Source organism: Pinus tabuliformis, chromosome 1_1, assembly GCF_031772625.1.
Source record: "Pinus tabuliformis cultivar Carrire ecotype Pingquan chromosome 1_1, CPIR1, whole genome shotgun sequence".
NCBI classification, from domain to species: Eukaryota; Viridiplantae; Streptophyta; class Pinopsida; order Pinales; family Pinaceae; genus Pinus; species Pinus tabuliformis.
In genome coordinates, this window is record NC_142297.1 from 206,765,027 (window position 1) to 206,787,832 (window position 22,806).

At 38.3% G+C, this 22,806-nt stretch overlaps 1 protein-coding gene across 1 annotated transcript in view; it reads right to left on the minus strand.

Annotated features, from left to right (window-relative positions):
* EMB2762 (CCAAT-binding factor) overlaps positions 1-22,806 on the minus strand; it is a 266,353-nt gene that overhangs the window by 238,171 nt on the left and 5,376 nt on the right. The window contains exon 2 of the mRNA XM_089388606.1: positions 11,628-11,720. Coding sequence (XP_089244732.1) covers positions 11,628-11,720 — 93 coding nt within the window. The remainder of the gene's footprint in view (positions 1-11,627; positions 11,721-22,806) is intronic.

Here is a 22,806-nt window from a genome sequence, read left to right on the forward strand (position 1 = left end):
AGCCTAATCAGAATCAGTGAAACCAACCGTTCATGAGATTTCAGTGAAACAAGGCTGGAGTTTGTTTGTATAAAGCCAGTAGGTTGTTCCATATAGATTTCTTCATGCAAATCCCCATGCAAGAAGGCAGATTTAACATCCATCTAATGGACTTCCCATTTGAAAGAGGCAGCAAGGGAAAGAACAAGGCGGATAGAGTTCATTTTGGCAACAGGGGAGAAGGTTTCAGTATAGTCAATGCCTTCAACTTGTGAAAAACCCTTAGCAACAAGACAAGCTTTATGTTTATCAACTTTTCCATCTGGTCCATACTTGGTTCTGTAAACCCATTTGCATCTAACAAGTTTTCGTCCCTTTGGTAGAGGAACAAGATCCCATGTATCATTTGCCAATAATGAACGATATTCTTCATTCATAGCTGCGTCCCAATCTGGATGGACTGGAGCTTCTACAAAGGTGTCAGGATCATAATTCGTTGTAGCTTGAGCCAGTAAAGAAGAGGCTCTATCGAACTGAGAACGTGTATGTCACTGACTGTAGGATCACCGGCAAGATCACCTGCTGCATCCCGAGTAGCACGGACCCATTTTGGAAGCTGAGGAGCTGAAGGAGGATCCTAAGAAGGTGGGGGAGGATTGTCATCCTCGCTTTCATCATCTGAAGAAGAAATATTTTCAAAAGTAGAAGAGATAGAAAGAGGTGGCACATCCGCTGAACTAGGCTCATAGGCCGATATATTTTCAGCAAACTTTACATCTCTTCTAATGATAACATTTTTGGACTTAAGCGGAATAAGTCGGAATAAGTCTATATCTTTTGACATCTTCAGAATATCCAACAAAAGTACATTTTTCACTCTTAGGTTCTAAAGCTTTATGTTTCTCATCTGGAATATGGGCCCATGCTTCACTTCCAAAAACACGAAAGTGACTTACATCTAGTTTAATTGAGCTCCATGCTTCTTCTGGAGTGATATTCTTTAAAACCTTAGTAGGAGTCCGATTTATTATGTAATTTGCACAATTAATTGCTTCTGCCCAAAAATTAAGACTAAGTCCTTTAGATTGAAGCATACAATTAGCCATTTCTTTTAAGGTGTGATTCTTCTTTTCAGCTACACCATTTTGTTGTGGAGTATGTGGAACAGTATGTTGCATTTGAATTCCATTCTTAGTGCAAAAGTTGATGAATTTGTTGTTAACATATTCTCCGCCATTATCAGATCTTAGCTTAAGAATTTGATGTCCAGATTGTTTTTCAACAAAGGCCTTAAAGGCCAAGAACATGTTAAATACTTCACTCTTGAGTTTTAAAAAGTATACCCAAGTGCGTCTAGAGAAATCATCAATGAAAGTTAAGAAATACTTGTAGCCAAAGAATGAAACAACTGGAAGTGGACCACATAAATCACTATGCACAAGCTGTAAAGGGGCTGAGGTGTGCCAAGAGGCACATTTTTCAAAACCATCTTGATGATGTTTTCCGAATACACATCCAAAACAAACACCATCTTTGCAAGATACCATTGGAAGACCTGTCACCATATTTTCTTTACATAGATTCTGAAGGGAGCGATAACTTCAACGTTATGAGCAACAAATATCGAGGGAAGATTTGATGACCCAAAGTTGTTAAACTTATACAATCTTGTAGAATCATCAGCAATGCCAATAGCTAAAATCTGTCTAGGATCTCTTGGGTCCTTAATTACAACATCGTGAGGTGAAAATTCAACTATTTTACCTTCACCTGAATGAGTTATCTGATATATAGATAGAAGCAGTGTTGCACTAATCGCCAAAAAATCGCGATAAAATCGTTTTGTCGCGATTTTTTCAAAAAGAAGATAAAATCGAGGGGTTTTTTTGTCGATTTTTATGAAAAAATCGTGATTTTTTTGGGAAAAATCATGGAAAAAAATAATAATATATATATATATATTATGAAGAGGAGGAGGTGACCCAAGCTACCCCTATCACACATAGAGGACGTGGTCTACCTCCTGTAGCTCCTAGTTCTTCAGCTTCTAGAGCACAGCAGAGTCTACTGCCAACTCCACCGACATCTACATCTAGAGGGGCAAAGGAAATCAGTGGTATTAGACTTTAGTTATTTGGTTCATTTCATTGTATATGACATTATGACTCATGATATGAGATACATTATTATATTTTTTGTTGATATTTTGAGGCTAAGTTGGGATTCATGAGTCAGGACTTACTATTCAGGACATGATTCACTGTTGTGTGATGTGGCACTAAAAACGATATTAAACATCTTATATGTTAGTTATTTTATCATATTTATGTGTCAATGTATTTATTTTATGTTGTAGATGCTTTAGATATTAAAAAAATTGCAAAAAAATGAATATTTTTGTATGTTACGATTTTTCTCGATTATTACCGATTTTTTCCCGATTATTACGATTTTTGTCGATTTTTTCCCCGCGCCGAAATTATCCCGATAACGATTAGTGAAACATTGGATATAAGGTTGCAGGATAAGGTTGGAACACATAATACATCATTAAATTGACCATTGTCTATATCAACAGTTCCAGTCCCTACAACACTAAGAGATCTATCATCACCAACATATATATTTTTGGTGTCACAATCATTTGAAGAAGAAAACGTGGCTTTGTTTTTGGCCATGTGATAAGAAGCTCCAGAATCAATGAGCCACTCATGAGAATGAGAAGAAGAAGATACATTTAGTGCATAGTCAGACCGAGACGCTTGACAACCACATGCAGAAAGTGTTATTCCTGAAGATGAAGTTGAAGTTGAAGAGTGCTCCAAATGGATGTTATGCTTCTTCATTGCTGCTTCCAAGGCTTCCATCTTCTTAAAGCATTTGGATTCTAAGTGGCCATCTCGATTACAAAAGTGGTAATGTCTATCAGTCTTCTTCCCTTTGTTTTTATTTGCCTTATCATTTTGTTGAAATGATTTTTCATTTTGAAACTGGAATTGCTTAGGACCCTTATTTGGTTTAGGACCATTCTTTTTAGGATACGACTTCTTAAGATTCTTTGAATTTGGTTGTTGCTGAGCGGCTAAGGCTTTCTTAGAAGAGTTTCCAAGACTAAGAAGACCAAGATGTAAGAGTTTTTCTTGTCCTCTTGTTAAAGAATCACAAAAGGCATGAAAGGAAGGGGACTTGTAGTCTTGTCCTTGAAAAATGAAGACTTCACTTGTAGAATGGAAGGTGGAAACAAACACAGAGTAGGCTGGTCCCAACTTGGTAAGAATGGAATAAATAAGGTTACTATCTTCTTTCTTAACCTTCACACGTTCCAAGAGAAGTCTAAGGGTCTTGAACTTGGACAAAAAATCTTCAATGGAAAAAATTTATTGGGGTCCAATGTAAGCAAATCATTTTCGAATTGATGGGCTCTAAGTTCATTTTTAATTCCAAAAACTTTAGTGACCTGTTTCATTGCTTCATCAGGAGTATCAAGTTCTGCAATATGGAATCTAAGGTCTGGAGAAATAGACATCCCTATCAACCCACATGCTTGATCTTGCCTATTTTCCCATTTGGCTGCCTTATCTTTATCTTTCGGTTTGGTTTCTTGGCCTAAGGCTATTCTATAAAGATATTTACTTCTAAGTAAATCCACAATGTAGAACCACCATTGAAAGTAGTTGGTGCTGTCAAGAATAACTTGGCATGGACTTTCCATTTTAACAGAAATTGAAGCTATAGATGCTAAAACTAAGTGTTACAATGGAAAGATCTCGAAAAATTAGGCTGATTCAAAAAAAAGGGCTCTGAAAACGCTTCCGGATGAAGAAGTTATGGCTTTTTGAAGAAAAGTCATTGAAGATACCGACGAAGTGCGGGAATGAATGATAATGTTATATTTAAAAAAAATCCGCCCCCTTTCCAAACTTAATCTAATTAGCTCAACAAAGAGAAAGACTTGAACTCAAGACCTCTACTCTCATAAAGTAGCTTTCGACCAAGTGAGCTAGATTAAAAGGTTAGTAATTTTTTAAAAAGAGGAAGGGGTTTTTTTTTTTTTAGTCACTGAAGCTTGGGGTGCGTGCTTACTCGAGAAAGCTTTTTTTGCCTACAAAACAAAAAACACAAAACCCAACACAGACATACAAAAGAAAAAAACAAACCTTACGACTTGAAGTTAGCTTTAGCCGGAAACTAAATATTCTCCTCAATGTTTTTGATTTTCCAAGATCACACTAAGGCGCGGCGGAAAAAAGCATACGCATGAAAAAGATCCTTCCTTTTTTTTACTGATTTGCCCAGATCGCACAGAGTCGCGGCGCAAAGAGCATACGCAAAAATGAAAGGTATAGATCCGGTAATAAAAAAAAACAAAGAGCTAAATAAACCAAAATAAACAGAGAGAATGTCAGGCCAGGCAGTAACTCTCCAATAGGCAGTAAAACTAATTCGATTTATTTCATTAGGTATGTTATTGTTATATACAAAGGGTGTGACTGCTCAGTTCATCTCCTGATGACTGTTCACATTCCTAATTAACTATTTACATAAATTCACCCAATCACAGAGGATTAGGTGTCAACATTCCCCCCCTTAATCTAAAGGGATGTTGGTGAGTCCAAGCATCGTTCTGAATCTTTCAAGCTTTTCTCTTCCAAACACTTTGGTGAAGATGTCTGCAATTTGCTCATTTGTGGAACAATGATGGAGATGGATTGTTTTGGCCTCAACATGATATCGGATCAGATGATATTTAGTATTGATGTGCTTTGTTCAATCATGAAACTTTGGGTTCTTGGCCAACTTTATTGCAGAGGTGTTATCAATCATGAGTGGAGTTGATTGTACTTGTTTTACCTGCAAATCTTCAAGAATTTTCCTGAGCCACACAATTTCTTTTGTTGCTTCAGCTGCTGCCACGTATTCTACTTCTGTTGTGGAATCTGTTGGAACTGATTGTTTGCGTGATCTCCAGGAGACAGCTCCTGATCCAAGACTCATAGCATATCCTGAAGTAGATACCCCAGTTTCTTTGTCTCCATCGAAGTCTGAATCAGAGTATCCGATCAAACTGAAGTCATCCACCTGTGTGTACTTGATTCCAAAGTCTTGAGTTCCCTTCAAGTACTTTGGAACTCTTTTTGCAGCAGACCAATGTCCCTCACAAGGCTTTTGCATAAACCTGGAGAGGATTCCAACAGCAAATGAAATGTCTGGTCTGGTAGTAGTAAGGTAGTTGAGACTTCCTACAAGTTGTCTATACTTTGTTGCATCCTCAAATTCCTTTCCTTCAATAGATGTGAGCTTTAAGTTTTGTTCCACTGGAGTAGTAAGAGGATTGCACTCTGTCATGCCAAATCTGTTTAACAAATCTCCAATGTATTTCTTTTGAGAAAGAAATATGGATTTTGGATGTTGAGTTACTTCAATGCCAAGATAGTAATGAACATAGCCCAAAGCCCAAATCAGTCATTTCAAAACTTTTCCCCAATTCCTTCTTTATGGATGCAATGTAGCTTTCATTGTTCCCTGTCATTAAAAGATTATCTACATATACCACAAGATATACAACTGTTTTGCCAACTTTCTTGACAAATAAAGTTGCATCATCAAGATCAAAATGATTGAAGTTGAGTTTCAGAAGATGCTCAGTTAGTTTTTCATACCAGGCTCGCGGTGCTTGTTTGAGGCCATACAAGGACTTCACAAGTTTGCATATTTTATGTTCATGTCCTTTCACAGCAAATCCTTCAAGCTGGGACATAAAAACATTCTCTTTTAGATCTCCATTCAAGAAGGCAGTTTTTACATCCATTTGATGGACTTTCCAACCGTTCTGAGCTGCTAGAGCAAAGAGTGTCCGGATGGTGGCCCATTTTGCTGTGGGGGCAAAAGTCATCTCATAATCAACCCCTTCTTTCTGTGCAAAACCTTTTGCCACAAGCCTAGCCTTGTGCTTGTCAAATGAACCATCAGCTTTGTACTTGTTCTTGTAGACCCACTTGCAGCCAATTGGTTTGGTTCCAAATGGAGGATCAACCAGCTTCCAAGTGCCATTCTTTATGAGGGCATCATACTCCTTTTGCATTGCTTCTTTCCATTCATCATGAGAAGCAGCTTCCTTAAAGGAAGTTGGTTCAAAATTTGTAGACAAGTTCAATTCACAATCATAAGAAACATCCATATCAACAGGTGAATTAGAGTCATCTACATCACCTCCATTTTGTCGGTTTGAATTTCTATTCCCTGTTTTTCCAATTTCATCAGGATGAACACTTTCAAGTGTCTTCGTCAGCCACTTTGGGGGACCTTTCTGAGATGGTCCAGGCTGCTCTGTTGATTGAGTTGGGACTGAATCAAGATTGAATCTCCCAATTCTATCAATTACATCACTTAAAGCATCATCCGTTGTTGGAGTTTCATTCGGGGGAGAGTGTTCTTCAAAAGAAGATTCCACATGTTGATCTAGAATAGGAATCCCCCCTTGAAGATGTGGAATCTGATTATCAAATTCTTGAAATGATTTTGTTTTTGCGAATCTATCCAAGCGATCAAATTGCCGCTCAACAACATTGTCAGATTTGGATGATTCAAGAAAAATTACATCTCTAGATATAACAAACTTTTTATTTACTTCATCATAGAGGCGGTATGCTTTGGAGGTGTTTGAATACCCCAGGAAGATACACTTACGACTTCTAGCACCAAGTTTGTTTCTATGTACCTTTGGTATCAAAGCATAACAGGTGGAACCAAAGACCCTGAGATGTTTTTCGAATGAACATGTCCATACCACAATTCATAAGGAGTCTTGTTTCTTATAGTATTAGATGGACATCTATTCTTTATATATGCAGCACATAGAACAGCATCAGCCCAAAACATTATCTTTACATTTTTGAGGAAAAGCATGGATCGTACCATATTCAAGATTGTTCTATTGATTCTTTCAGCTACACCATTCTGTTGGGGATTATAAGGCACAGTTGTTTGATGTTTGATCCCATGTTGGCGAAGATAGTTTTCAAATTCATTTGATGTATATTCTTTTCCATTATCAGTGCGAATATACCCAATATGAAATTGTGCATCATTTTCAATCCATTTATGAAAATTCTTGAATGTTTGAAAAGCATCAGATTTGTTCTTCAATAAATAAACCCAACACATTTTGGTGTAGTCATCAATAAATGTCATGATATATTTATTTCCATTTGCAGAAGGAACAGGCATTGGACCACATAAATCTGAATGAATAAGTTCAAGCTTCCTATGTGCTCTTAAATGTGAATCATGAAAATACTGTTTGCTATGCTTTCCTAGAATGCAAGCATCACATTGCTTAAGTTTTCTAGGAATTGTAGGCAAACCAGCAACACCATTTTTCTTCAATAAGCGGAGACTGTCATAGTTTAAATGTCCAAATCTAGCATGCCATAATAAACTTGATGGAAATGTACCTTCTTCATGATGAGAATTGTATGAGAAATGTTGTGCATGAGCAGATGTTCCTTGCAGCTTAAGAAGCCTTTCTATTATGAGTGGTCAGATGCTTTTCTTACCTCAAGCTTGCCATCAAACATATGAATGGAGTGACCTTGCTGGCGGATGTGGACCAAGGACAACAAGTTTCTCTTGAGCTGTGGGAGATATACAACATGATCCAAAAGAAATTCTGAAAGACCAGGCAGTTTAAGCCTGATTGTGCCAAGCCCTAATGGCTTGATTTTTTATTGATCTGCAAAGTACACTGCTCCATCAACATTGTCAGTGAAATCTTCAAAAAAATATTTTCTATGAGTCATGTGACAGGTTGCTCTTGAATCAAGCAACCAATCATTTTTCCAAGAAGCAAGTGAAGCATTAAACAAATCTTCATTTACTCCAATGTTACATTGTGCCTCAACATAGTGAGCGGATTCAGGTGCTTTACCTTTGTCTGTATCATCAGTTTTACCTTTCTGTTGGCTTCTTTTCTGCTCAAATTTGTCCCATGGTAGCTTGCATGTAGAGGCATCATGTGATCCATTTCTTTTGCAGCGAATGCAGTGCAGATCTGTCTTTTCTCCTTGAGAATGTCTGCCCCCCTTGCCTCTGAAATATCTTCCTCTTCCTCGTCATCCACCTCTTCCTCTTGTAGAATCTTGAGCAGAATGCTTTTCTTTATGAGCAAGGCACACAGTCTCTTCAGAAGATTCAGGGGCTGTCTTCTTTCCAAAAGCTTTCTCTCTTTCAGCAAACTTTTTCACAAGAGAGTCAAAGGTTATATCTTTGAGATTTCCATTTGCTTGCAAAGACTCAAGATAATTGGAGTAAGTAGGATAGAGTGCCTTGAGAAAAGCAATAAGAGGGATATCCAGCTCAACCTTAGTGGAATTGATATCGTGCATTATAGACTTTACTTCAGATGCAAGAGCAAGAGGATCATTATTTTGCAGTTCAAGAGCGAAGAGTTTAATCAGGAGCTGAACAACTTCAAGTGCAGAATGTGAGTCATACAGTTCTTTCAGCTTTTGTAAGGCTTCAAAGGCAGTTGAATATGACGAAATATGGCGACTCACCTCTTCATTTATAGATGTTGCCATTAATGCATAAGCTTTGTTGTTTTTGTTTTCCCAAATGACGAGCTCTTTGTCTGAGGTGGCTGTACTGGGTCTTTGTCTCCTTCTCCGACACACACTCCTTTCCACAACTCATTGAAGATGAGGGTGTGTTTTATCATCCGGGACCATTCAGGATAGTTCTCCTTGCCAGTGAGAACTATTCCTACCATGGAGATGATTGAATGCATTCTGTAAAAAAAACTTTTGCTGATAGAAAAAAATACTTCTGCCAATGTACTCAAAAAAGCATTCTCAAAGGATTTCAAATCCACAATGTGACTCATATAAATCCATCATTGTATAAATTCACCTCACATAAACCTCATATAAGTTTTATATAAGTCCATCATATAAATCTCATAAAACTTCACCTTATAAATCTTATATAAATCTCATAAAACTCCACCTTATAAATCTTATATAACTTCACCTATAAATACCATGGTCATGCACATTCTTTGAACTGTAATTTACAGCGGTCAACCTCGGCAAAGCATCAAACATATGAATGGCACCAGCAATCAAATCGGATCCAACTGTAGGGACAGAAGCACAGAATCTCGGCCGAAAGTGAAAACAAAAAATGGTGCTTCACGTCAGGCCAGCGCATGTATTAAAAACAACAACATTGAAAACGTATTTGAAGTACCATGGTCGCAATTTCAGCCAGCCCGAAATTTCTCAACATTTCTGTGCTACAGCATGACAGTGTACCATGGTCGCAAGCTACCGCATTTAGAGATCACTTGTGAGGCCATACGTGCAATCGGGATGCAGAGATCATCGTGTGATGATTCGTTCAAGATTGTGGTTATACATGGAGAAATGCCTATTTTGGGAATTAAGGTCTACGAATCATCCCGCCATTGCTGGTCTCAGTTAACATCGCTTCCCTGGAATAGCAGAGAATGCGCAGACAAAAGTGGTTTGGAGAGGCGGTATTGCGGGGTTAACTGTGGTATCGCAAGTGTTTGAGAACCGGTAGTATGGGAGGGACAGCGTTCAATATAACATATCACCATACAGCGTTCAATCGTGCTGATAACCATCACCATACACAGTCAATTCAACAGCGTTCCAATTGAACAGCGTTCAATCCAGCGTTAACACAGCGTTTCAATGGAATGGTGCGAATGGGCGCCATAATGGAGATTCGAACCTTGTCTATTCAGTTTCAGATGCGGTCAGAGACAAGCTGCGGCTTATGAGAGACAGATGCGTTATAGAGAGCGTTATGGACAAAGCGCAGTGGCGCAGTGGAAAGGAATATGGACAGATGCGTTAAGGCAATGATACACAACGCAGAGGACAGAGGTCAATCAGAACAGTGCTCAGGTCAGAACGACAGAGGACAGTGCTCAGTGGATAGTGCTCAGAGCAGCGTACAGCCCACAGTAGCAAAAATGAAGGGAGTTACAACTATTTTGAGAACTAGCTCTGATACCATGTCAGGCTAGGCAGTAACTCTCCAATAGGCAGTAAAATTGATTCGATTTATTTCATTAGGTATGTTATTGTTATATACAAAGGGTGTGACTGCTCAGTTCACCTCCTGATGACTGTTCACATTCCTAATTAACTATTTACATAAATTCACCCAATCGCAGAGGATTAGGTGTCAACAAAGAAAATAACTAAAAACTGCAAATAAACACTGTATACCTCCAGATCTTAAAAATGACGTAGCTAGGGCTACCGGAAACCTTTTCGCGTGAAACGAAAGGGGTTCCTCACTGGAACAAATGCTCCTAACACAATAGAGCAGTCCTCTCGGCCCGAAACCAGTCAGAAACAGTAGATCTAGGAAACGGCAGTCGGATGCAGTTCTACCGACTTCAAATTTGGATCACCAATAGATGCGGCCCTCAAATAGCTCTGATACCATGTAGGAATTTACAGGGTAATTTCCTCAGACAGAACACCAAAGGACACCGCTCACAAACAAATCACAGATCAATACACCAGTATTGTTGACGTGGTTAAAACCCTCAAAAAGGGAAACAGTTCACGGCCTGAGCCAACGCGGCCACTTCAGGGAATTTATTAATAAAAGAATGAAAATTTACATAAACTTCTCTCATGAACAGTTACCCTACAAATGACCGTCCATGCTCTTTAAATAGAGATTATGGACCAATCGGGTGTTAAGCCATGGATCAAGTGTCGGTAATACCAAGGAATGAATGAACCGGCGGATCACTACATATCGTGACCGTTGGATTGTAAGTTTCAAAAGTACATAGTAAAGAAACACATTTTACCTAACTCTAGAGTCTACACTAGACCAAGTTATACTTAACTACTTCCTATGTGTCGTAATATCCTAACATTCCCATCTTATCATCTACTTTTTATTTCAGCTTCCTTTAACCTATGTTTACGACTTTTACAAAGATGCTCTAACCAATCCTTATTGCTGTTTTCCCAATCCTATTGACCTCTTTGGTCACTCGTGAAGATCAATATATTTCATTTCATTTCTGTTGTTGATGAATCTTACACGTTTTGGGAATCTTTCAGTTTTGTAATTCATATTCCAGCTCAAGAATATCTTGCTGAGTTTTTCTGGATGTAGCAAATAATTAATTTGATTCATTTCTCATTTCAGAATATTTTTAGCCAGGAAAAGTTAAGCCATGAGGATCAGTATCAATACACTGTTTTTTTTACTGAGAGGTTACACTTTTGTGTTGGTGAACATTCATTGAATAGGGACCTATACCAAAGATTTCATGTTAGTAAGGACACACTGAACATGCACTGTACACCATTGAGGCTTAAATATTGTATTCACATTTAAACTTGTAGTATGCCAGTCATTTAATATCAGTTAACGACAGCATAAGCCAAATTGCATCCATATTTCCATTATGGAAAGCCTTAACAAAATGAATCCTTTAAAGATTAAACCACTTAAAATGTACACTTGAAACCTTACAAACTTACAACATAAAAAAGGAGCTAAACAAAGGCAAGTGGTCATTCCTTAGTAAGTAAAGTTCAGCCAACTTTAAATGTTTCTTCCTTTGGAAATAATAAAAACACACTCACCAGAGAATCAAGAAACCTCAAATATATCCTATTTTCAAATTTCCCTTGTTTCTCCTGTCGTGCAAACTCCATAAGGGCATCCAGAGCAGCAGCCTAGAAGAGGAAGGCAAAGAACAAAACAACACGTTACATATCTCCATGGTAAAGCATGTGGCCAACTTTTAGCTGTAAACAGTAAAGCAAGTGGCCAACTTTATTGCAAATCAGAAAAATCAGAATATATAGAAAATCAGTGTCTTCCTTTTTGGAACAGCATATAATGGAAGCATCTCAATTTTAGTGTTACAGTTTCTCTGGGTATTCAAAGAAATGTGATTAGAAACTATGCCCAAGTCATGAGAGCAACTATATACAAATGCATCACCGGCACAACTTTATCTGAAACAAGTAGGAAACATAAATAAATTGATCAACATATAATATGGTAATGATGATTATTGCACACATGCTCCATGGAATATAAGAATCGAGCATGTTCCACATTATAAAAGACTGCGCCAAGAATACTAGATAAACAGGGAGTCAAAATAATGCCAATAGGCATTTTCACTTTGACATTGTTTTTTCAAAATTATACCAATAGGCATACTTAACTCTTAGACATTCTTTATTTCATATTTTGCAGGCCATAAAGTTTACATCATTGTTGCCAGACTCACTGAGGGTGCAGATTGCCTGACAGTTAATCTAGACTGTCAAATTAATAGACTGTTGCATAGAAATGGGTTGAATCAGTCGATTGTGCCTTTCTCTGGCTACGCATTTCTCCTTCCACTTCCGCATTTCACTTTGACATTGGCTCTCCTTCTTCTATCCACAATATACTGTTTGTGCTCAGAAGATGGGACTGAAGCAAAACCACTATGGATGCTTCATGCTTCATATATGCCTGTTGGCAATGTAGAAAGTCCATGAAATTCTGATCTGCTAATATGAACAATCTGAAAGACACTTTCTTTTCATATAAACACAGAATTTCTCTACGAAATTTGCAGCAGAATAGAACAGAAATAAGTACACAAATCACACAAGAGAACACAACAATTTTTTCTAGGGAACCCAACTGGGAAAACCCTCGCTTGCTTGAGAATATTATTGAAGAAGAATGAGCAATAGATCTCTTACAAATACACTTGCTTCAATAGAGAATACAATGACCTCTCAGCCTTAGTCTAGGCTTGAAACAACCTGCAAGATGCTGACCCTGCTTCCCTAAATCTATGCGCACTAGAGGCTCGAATTCCTTGCGCAAATCTGGCTCCTATTAAATAGGGAAATTCCCTATTTCTATGCACACTTCTAAGGGATCTTCCTCCTTCAACAATTCGCACAAGAAACCCCATTGGCTTCTTTCTCTCACAAGCTCACACAAAAATTTTATAGCAATTTGAAAGGCTAAGTTTAGTGAGTTTTCTATTTAAGGAATGATTTTGTGATTGATTGAGTTAACTAAGTGAAGACTCACATGCAATTCATCTTGTCTCGAATCTAAAGATCTGAAACTCTACCACTCGACCTTTTCCTCAATCAACTCACACTAGAAGACAAGTAACTCATCCTTCCACTTGAGCACATTAGTTAACTGCATCATAGCTCGTCCTAATTTTTAGGGAATCTCCTAATTTTTAGGAACTTGAGCATGCACAAGAAGGAACTTGAATTTGACTCCTTGAATTAAGGCACAAATCAAGGAATCAATTTCTCGCTACATTTTCAACAGGCAACGCCAAGCACATTTGGTGTGGTTGTCATAGTCGTGATATACAATCCTTCTTATGTGAATATAACTTCTGTTTCAATTCTGTAACATTGCACCTCTCTGGAGTCTGCGGTGAAGAACCTCCATTCTTAACAATTAAAATGGCCACAGGCAATCTTGAGAATTTAAAACTTTTCCCACAGCATCTTCAAAATTCAAATGCATGCAGCTTTCTGACAAGGAGTTCCTACTTCAAGTTTAAAGTTATTATTATGATTTTTTACAGCAACAAACTAAGACGCTTATATGCACAAGCATGCAAGAAAGTTATTTTTGAAGAGAAATTTAAGAATTGAATCACTGAAATGAAGCATATCAAGGTAATGACAACTTAAATGTTTTTCTTGAGGGAACAGTATCAAGACTTCATAGCCCCAAGCAGTGTTACTTGGGAGCTGAAGCGAAAGCGGGGAGCAGGAGCAAAAACAGGTGCGGGAGCGACATTTTCAGAAGCTCCAGGTTTGGGAGCGAATCCCGGAGCGTTTTTTACATAATATATATACTTTTTATATTTTGATACATATATGTCAACAAAAACATGTAGAATGATGAATTAGATATACAAACCCAAACAATTTATTAAAAAAAAAACATAGATTGAACCATATAACAACAATCATCTAGAAGTTATAATCTTCATCAACCACGTCCACAAGTTAGTAACATAGTAACATACAACATATTGAGTCTCATGATTCATCAATCTTAAAGTTTCAAGCTTTCAAAATTCAATATATAACATTTATCATCACTGATCACCAAAGTTGTACTTGTAAGCTAAGTGTAACCATTACAACAAATAATATCTAACATGAAATGAAATGTTATAAAATGAAATGAAATGAAACAACTTTCAACTTTCATGAAGCATCATATTCATAATTCATTACTAATGAGTTATAATTGCCAACTTCAAACTTAAATTGTCATATATTGTTTAAAAAATTATCATAATAAATATGAAAGAGTCAATAGTTATAAAAACTACTAGAAACTAGAAAAGAAAAGTAAATCTATTATCTATTTCTTATGCTTGGGCCTCTTGCCACCACGAGAAATGTTTAATTTTTTAGTCTTGTTGGAAAATCAAGATCTTTGTCGTTAATATCACCCTCTAAGCATTAATATCCAGAGGTATCTTTGTCATTACCTCTGTATCTGTATAGGGATCCTTGTCATTAATATCACCCTCTAAGCATTAACATAAGATAGAAAAAGCATAGCATGTCAAATCAAGATTTTGTTTGAGTGATGCGTACAATTTTAGGAGGGTCATGATAGAGGAGTTTGACAACCAATGTCACTAACATCAAGGTACATAAAGAGATTGGTGCTCTTGATTAAATAGGAGTTCCATACCCTACTACATGAAAAAATTCAATGGAAACATTGCAATCCCCCAATCCTAAAAACTAATAAGTCTGCTGGATTTTGAATGAAATCTAAAATTCTACTTTCTCCATATGAAATCCAATAAGGTCGGAACCACTCTCAAACATCGTGAGTCATTTCATGGTAATGTTAAAAATTTAAGTAAAAGGATGAAAATGAAGATTAAGGAGAATGTCACTTTTACTTTAAGAATTTAACATTACCATGAATCGCATATCAATACTAGGGCCATAGGCTTGATCATTAAGCTACCCCACTCAAAACTTATTTGTTTCTTTGAAAAAAAATGCATTTGGAACATTATTGCAAATTTTTTCTTGCAAAAAAAGCTAAATGCTCTTGAAAAGGTAGGGAGCGTTTTTTTTTTAGGGAGCGCACTCCAAAGCCGCTCCCGCTCGGAGCGCGAGTTGGGAGCGGGAACGAGACCGGGGGGGCGCTCCCCCGCAACACTAGCCCCAAGGGTTAGCTCAGTTGGTCGAGTTATCGTTGCTAAGTACCTCACTATTGGGAGGTCATGGGGTCAAATCTCCTCGACGCCCTTGGGGTTAGGCCCTACTTGTTTAGTCGATGGGTAGATCCCTTTGGGTTGATCTACTTGGATTTTCCCGTGGATGTAGCAGCCACCCAGTGTCCGTGAACTACCCTTAAAAAAGTATCAAGATTTCATTATAATTTTTGTTGTGAATAAAAGATTTTATTATAGATACTTTCATAGGATAATTCAACAGTAAGTAGCAATAGTTTCAATTTCCTAACGAAGAACATAGAGTCAGGTACCATCCTCTACAGCCAATCAGATTGTCGAATATGATGATGATGATGACGACAATGATGGTTTACATCCACTGAGAACAAATTTGGTCTATCAGACCCTAAATATATATAATGGAATTACTTGGTTTACTTTTAGATATTATTTCTATGCTCCAAAGCTTTAAGAGTAGCATGCCTAAATTGCCATAGTTTTGATGACTTAAAAGATTAGGAAGGATGGTATTGTAACAAATATTTTGCAATTGTGACCTAATGTGGATGTACGCAAGACACTATAAGAGAAAGTGTTTTTCATCTTCAACTGTCTTAGTGTCACAAAGATGACAAATTCTTTCAACTCATGATGTTTTAACAATTGTCCAAAGCCTTGTTGAACCATGGAGATCATGAGTGTTTGTTCTTATTTTAGCAATGTTGATTTTCTTCTCTACACTAGTCAAAACAATGAGGTACCTTTAATCTTCTAGATCAGGGTTGATCACGCCCTTGCAATATTTTAGGCACCACACCATCTCCCCTGATCTTGACCTTTCCTAGACACCACGCCACCCTGCTTGACCTTGACCCCCTGACCATGTTTTCCCACACCACCTCCATTTATGACATATCTAGACAACCTCCCCACCTTTTCTCAAAGTGAGACATTAGGAGACAGGTCAAAGTTGTGTACCAACAGAGAAACCAGTGAGGAAGGGCTTCACACCAAATTCCTTAAATATGGCATCTAGTCCCTTGAGACCCATATCACTGAATTAATTAACCATGCAGTATGTTCAGGCTTCCCCCCTCCTGGACAAGACACATTAATCATCCAATCCACAAATTAGCAAGTAGTTTTGATCCAAATAGCTAGCAAACTATCATGATCAGTCATACATTCTCCAAGCTCTATGTCGTGGTCTTACTCCAATAGCCATCTAAGGAGTTGGATAGCTACCATCTCAAGCCTATTGGACAAGCACATTTCCACCCTAACTACTAGACAACTAATCACATATTCATACTTCACGACATTATTGAGGAGGCTTGTCATTGCTCTTTGCAGGTTTACAATTACACAATTCTGAGGGGGGGCATTATTTCAAAGACCCCACGACATTAGCATATCTAAGACCCTCTTAGCAGCCATCATGAGACTGTGAGTTAGTTTTGCGGCACCTCAAGATGGCATGCATCCTTTCCGACTTCATTCAAAATGTCATTGATGAAAAACAAGAGTGCCCCCCTCTGACCCTCTTCGTGATCTATACTGATGAGCTACAGTCTTTCCTCCATAAGCATATCTAAAACGATGGTGGTTGTCTTCTACATCAAGTGTTGATGTCCCTGCTCTTATCTGTTGACGACTTGGTCTTGTTGGCCTCTACCGTGAGTACCTAGAAAAATAGATCAACAATAAGACAACTTTTGTGACCTTTAACACCTGATGGTAAACCTAGGTAAAAACAAGGTTTTGATCTTCAATGTATCAAAGAGCTCCCTTGTAGAGTTACATTTCTACCACCAAGAGCTTGTATAGTTACATTTCTACCACAGGGAGACAAAAATTGAAATTACTACAACATACACTTACTTGGGAGTATAGTTCACGGGACCTCATTTTGGTATGCGACAAGGCCTCGAGTCTCAGATCAGTAAAGGGTATGGTTCCTTCGCTCTCGTCAAGAGACAATGCTTCCAAGGGTAGTTCTAAGACATCTCCTCCGAACTCCACCTCATGGAGACGATTATCAGACCTACAATTCTCTATGGCTTCGAGATCTGGAGGTCGATCTTATTATAGACACATTGGGCCAAGATGGAGAGAGTCCAAACATTGCTTATCAGGCACATCATCCGTCGTAAGTGAATGATCTCGCAACCCATCATTCAACCAAAGTTCAATGTCAACCCATTTTGACTCGAGGTCATTTTGTACGTCGTCTTTTTCCTTCATAGACTCAGTTCTCTTAGAGATTCAGCCACATGAAGAGAGATACTCCTACCTTGCACTTTATTCCTCGGAGGCTCTCACTTTGGATTCTCACTCAAGTCGTGCATGAGGTTGGTTCACAGAGGTGTCTTAGCTTCTCCAATTAATGATTATCTCCCTAGCATGCCTCCCCCCATTCAAATTCTAACTTGAAGCACCAAGCTGTCTCTTGCCAACTAAACAAGTACCAAATTAGGCTATCAGAGAGGATATCTATTGATTATGCATTCTGATCACCTGGACCTCACCTTTAGCAATCTTGGGCTCGAAGATGTCCTTTTAACAAAAGCAATTTTTGAAGCTACAAGATGGCATCATCATTCGTCCCTTTTATATGTACAGATATTGGATACACTCGCTCAAGATCCCTTCAAGACAGCTCCTAGTCGGCTTTCATCGACTCTGGATGGAGACAGAGCACCATCTACCACAATCTAATAAGATCTACCAAGGGTTCTATCTACAAGCCAGACACAAATATGCACCTCATTTTTAGGTGCCCCCATATACTACAAGATCAAAGAATTCTATTATTACACCTATAAAGACTTAGGGGGCTCCATCTCTATTTTCTTCTAATCCTAGGACTAAAGATGCTTAGCCATTTTAACTAGACTTAGAAAAAAAAACCTGCTATTTTTAGCAGTTCTCTTTTTCGAGTAGTTGAATATTTTCACATATTATTGTTCCTCATGAGCTCACTATATTGATGAGCATTTTTCAAGTGACCTGCAAGTAGTTTCATGTCACTCGCTATTTTTAGCAATGTGATTTTGAAGGCTTGTGTGTCATTTATGAGCACATATTTAGATTCCTTGTAAAACAGCAAGTCCAATGAAATTGCTTTTACCTACATGCGAGATCATCAATCTTTTGGTGTAAAAATTCTACTACTGTGGATTCTCCGGTCAAAAATTCAAAAAGCACAAACCACAGATCTCTGAAATCCAATATCATCAATCTTGCCTACTTTTTGCCTTTTTCCTTTTAAAAAGATAGATCAATGCTCCATCTTTCTGTGGTTAGTGTTTCACACTTTTTTTCTTTTTACTTTTTGAAGGAAAACTACTTTTTTGGACGTGTTTATAATTAATGGTTCTATGTATGACAAGTACAAGTTGAATGTCATGGTTATAAGCGGGCAATGATGGGTTGCTCCAGTTTCCATAGGATGAAAGAGTAATGATTCAAGAGTAATATCTAGTAGAGAAATCGCTCTTCCAATGTAGCACATGGCAGCTTCTTGGAAAGTTTCCATTTGCATAGGGTTATAAAATTGCCTTGTGCCAAAACCCTAATTCAAGTGGTTATGTTTAGGGCTTATTCTCACCACATTTGACTTTTCAAATCTTGACTCCATAAGCTAAATTTAACCACTCCACAACCTAGTTTGACCTCTTGGGTATATTTGGCATGTGATAATTCTATATAGCATAAATTTAGCCCTTAAATAAAGTCTTTTATACCCTAACTCTAACTCTCCCTCTCATCCTTGACTGGCAAACATGTTAAGTTTACCATGCTACTTTTGTCGAGTAAAGCTTAAAACTCACCTTTATCTTTTAGTATAAGAATAAAAGTTAAATCCACAAAAGCTGAAAGCATTAAAGTGGAATGCTTTTGCCAACTTTGTTTGCACAAAAAGCATTTTAGTCCTATCTGGTGACTGATCTCTAAAATGGAATAGGTTGACATATTTAAGTGGTTGATTGATGCTTTAAATGATAACTTTAAACATGGAAATTATTCTTGAAAGCTGCCAGCAGACTAGGGGATAAGACAAAGGTAATAAAGGCTGGAAAGAGGATTAAAATTTAAAACAGGAGAGGAGCCTGCTAAAACAGCAGCAAACTGAGCTGTAAACCATGAAAAAGGGTGACAGAATTTGGCCTCTTTTTCTTGCTTTCATCCACCAGTAATAAGGATAAATCGATTTCCTTAGAGCTTTTGTAAATGCTGATTTAAAAGACAAAGCAAGGGTTAGACAGTATTCTTTTAGAACAGATTTTAGCAGCAAGATGACTTCTTCACTCTCCCATCCTCCACACCTCACACCACTACCTCCACTACAAGCAACGAGATCCATGGAAGCATGTCACATACGGCTCACTATGATGCAATCAATCTCTTCGGTAATATGTGATTTGGTACAATTATGATTTGTTCTAGCTCTTTGAACCTATTGGATGTGATTGATTAAGTTGCTTTGCAGTGTTGTGATAGTTTATGGTGTGCTTATTTTGAATCGTCTTCTGTTAAAATTGGCAACTAGGGCCAAACTCCATGTGGGTCACCTCATTTATGGCAGCTGATATTTTTCCTAGATTCCTCTTGTCGAGAGGTGTAGGATTGATTTAAAGATCATCCGATTCCGACAAGTATTTATGGAGATATGAATTTATTTGTATTTACTTGACAAATTGTCAAGGTCAGCCAGCAGTTAAAATGTGGCACATATGCCCAATGAATCATATAAATACAAGAGAGGTTGATTCATTTTCTCATCATCTCATCTCACTCATTCTTCTCTCTCCTTAGCTTTGGGTTATACAAGGAGCAGCTCACACGTGGGAAGGAGGACGCATTACACGTGGGAAGGAGGACGCATTAGGGAAAGGAGGACGCAGAAGCTACTGAAGGTCTCTTTGACTTGCGTTGACCAAGCGTTGACTCATCAAGGGTGCAGTTTTGGTGTGGCTGCCTCTCCTAGGCAGGCTGCAGATTTTGGCACAAAAATCGAGGCAATCCGTCCACAAGTTTGACCAGCTTTGACTGCCTTAGTTTTGGGCAGCAGGTTGACTTCAGTCAACAGCAATTTGACTGTGTTTTTGGGGCTGTTCAAGGGTTGTTTCTTCAAGTTGTTCGAGGTCTAGTTAACCAGAAATTGACCATGCATATTGGAGGTCAATTTCAACTCGTTTGACCAAGTTTGACTCTGCTGATCTAGGGTTTACTGTTGCTAATATAAAATTACAAAATTCTGATTTTGCACTATTTCTCTCTGCTGAAATATTGAAGATAAAAGAAGATTTGATCAAAGGGTTTCCCTGCATTGGGGTTTGTCCCTGGCTAGCCACCACATCTTGTGTCTCTTGTCTTGGCTTGTTTTCTGTTGATCGTTTAATGTTCTATCTGCACTTTACTTAATGTATATGTGATTGCTAATCTGTGGCTAATAAGAAGAAAAGAAGTAAACTGCTCTAAGCATAGAACATACCATAATTTAACATGGTATCAGAGTTGAGGTGAAGAAAAAGCCCAAGCAAGAGCAAGAGCAAGAGCAATCACCGAAGAGAAGGTTGGCAAGGCTATCCTAAAAACTTCATGGGGTCCTCAATGCTCTTCCCCGCCAAAGACAAGCCCCATGAGAAGTCTGACTATCACGGACGGAAGATGTCTCTCGATCTAACTTTAGAAGATCAGGAAGTGTTGGACCATGTAAGAGGCAATATTGTTGTGCCTCCATCAAATGCATCCGTTGTTGCCAAAAGCAAGTGGTCAAAGGGAGAAGTCAAAGCAAGAAAGATCATCTAGGGCTTTATCGACAAGCACCTGGTGACTTATGTTTCCGAGCTGACAACCTCCAAGGAAATCTACGATAGACTGGTGAGTTTATTTAAAGTTAATGATGCAAATCAAGTTTTGTTCCTTAGAAATAAGCTGAAGGAAATTAAAAAGCGCAAAGATGAGAGTATGCAAGCATATCTCTTAAGGATCACCGAGATCAGGAATGATCTCCTATCTATTGGGGAAGTAGTTCCTGACAAGGAAATGACTATTACAACTCTTGGAGGACTGTCACCTGAATGGTATATATTCAGGACTACTCTTCTCAACAATAATGTCATCCCAAGATTTGAGGAATTGATGGCTAGTTGTATTCAAGAAGAGACAAGGATGGAAGAGCAAGAAATTCCTGCACTTAAAGGCCATCCCTCTGCCTTTTCTTCTCATACTAAAAGAAGAAACAATTATGGGGCTAAGTCCAAAGGAAACGTTGGACCGAAGGGTGGAAGAAAATGACGATGTTACAATTGCAATAAAATGGGCTACTATGCGAAGGAGTGCCCTGATAAAAGGGACTCACACCATGACGATGATCAAAATCACTCTCAAGGAAATCATAGGAATGGCAGGTCCAATGGTAGAGGTAAAAGAAATGTCGGAAATCAAGGAAGAGGACAACCCTTCAAGAAGGCAAGAAACTCCATGTATGAATCTTACGTTGTTAACAATAAGCAAGATGAATATTGTCTACCAGCAACCCTCTCTACTACTGCTCCCCCGGACACGCTGGGAAATTGGCTTATTGATAGTGGTGCCTCAAGGCACTTCACTGGTTTCAAAGAAGCTCTCTCTAATCTGATAGAGAAGGAGACCAACCTAGAAATTGTTCTTGGGGACAACACAAAATATCCCATGAAAGGCATAGGGAATGTCACTCTTCAATTGAATCAGGGTAATACAATTCATTTGCAAGAAGTCTTATATGTACCTAATCTCAAAAAGAACTTGGTGTCCGTTTCGACAATGGAAGACAAAGGCTACAAGGTAACCTTCATCGATGGCAAGGTACGTGTATGGAAAAAAAAATTTAAAGAAGCTTTCACTCTTGGGTTTCGAGTCGATTCATTATATCAAGTCGGAGGAAGTCCGCTGGGTGTCATGTCTTGTGAGTCTGTGACACATCACTTCAGTTCGAACTATGGCATCGGAGGTTTGATCACCTTCATTATAAAGCTCTACCCAATGCAAGACAGATGGTGACAAGGATGCCCGAGTTCCGAGTAGAGCAAGAAGGTGTATGTCTGGGATATGCCGAAGGGAAGCTCAAAAGGGGACCATTCCCCTCAAGCCAAAGCAAGACCTTCGATATATTGCAGTTGGTTCACTCAGACATATCAGGTATGATGCTTGTGAACTCCTTGGGAGGATATTTATATTACCTCACTTTTACAGTTGACTATTCTCGCAAGACTTGGAAATACTTCTTGAAATAGAAGGATGAAGTGTTCACTTGGTTTCGTCACTTCAAAGCCTTGATCGAGAATCAAACCAAAAAGAAAATCAAGATCTTAAGGATTGATAATGGGACTGGGTATGAATCCAATGAGTTCCATGTCTTATGCAAAGAAGTTGGCATTAAGAGGGAGACTACAACACCACATACTCCTTAGCAGAATGGTGTGGCGGAAAGGAAGAATCGTACAATTGTCGAAGTTGTCCATGCTATGCTTCACGATCAAAGACTTCCGAAGTTTCTATGGGTCGAAGCTGCGAAT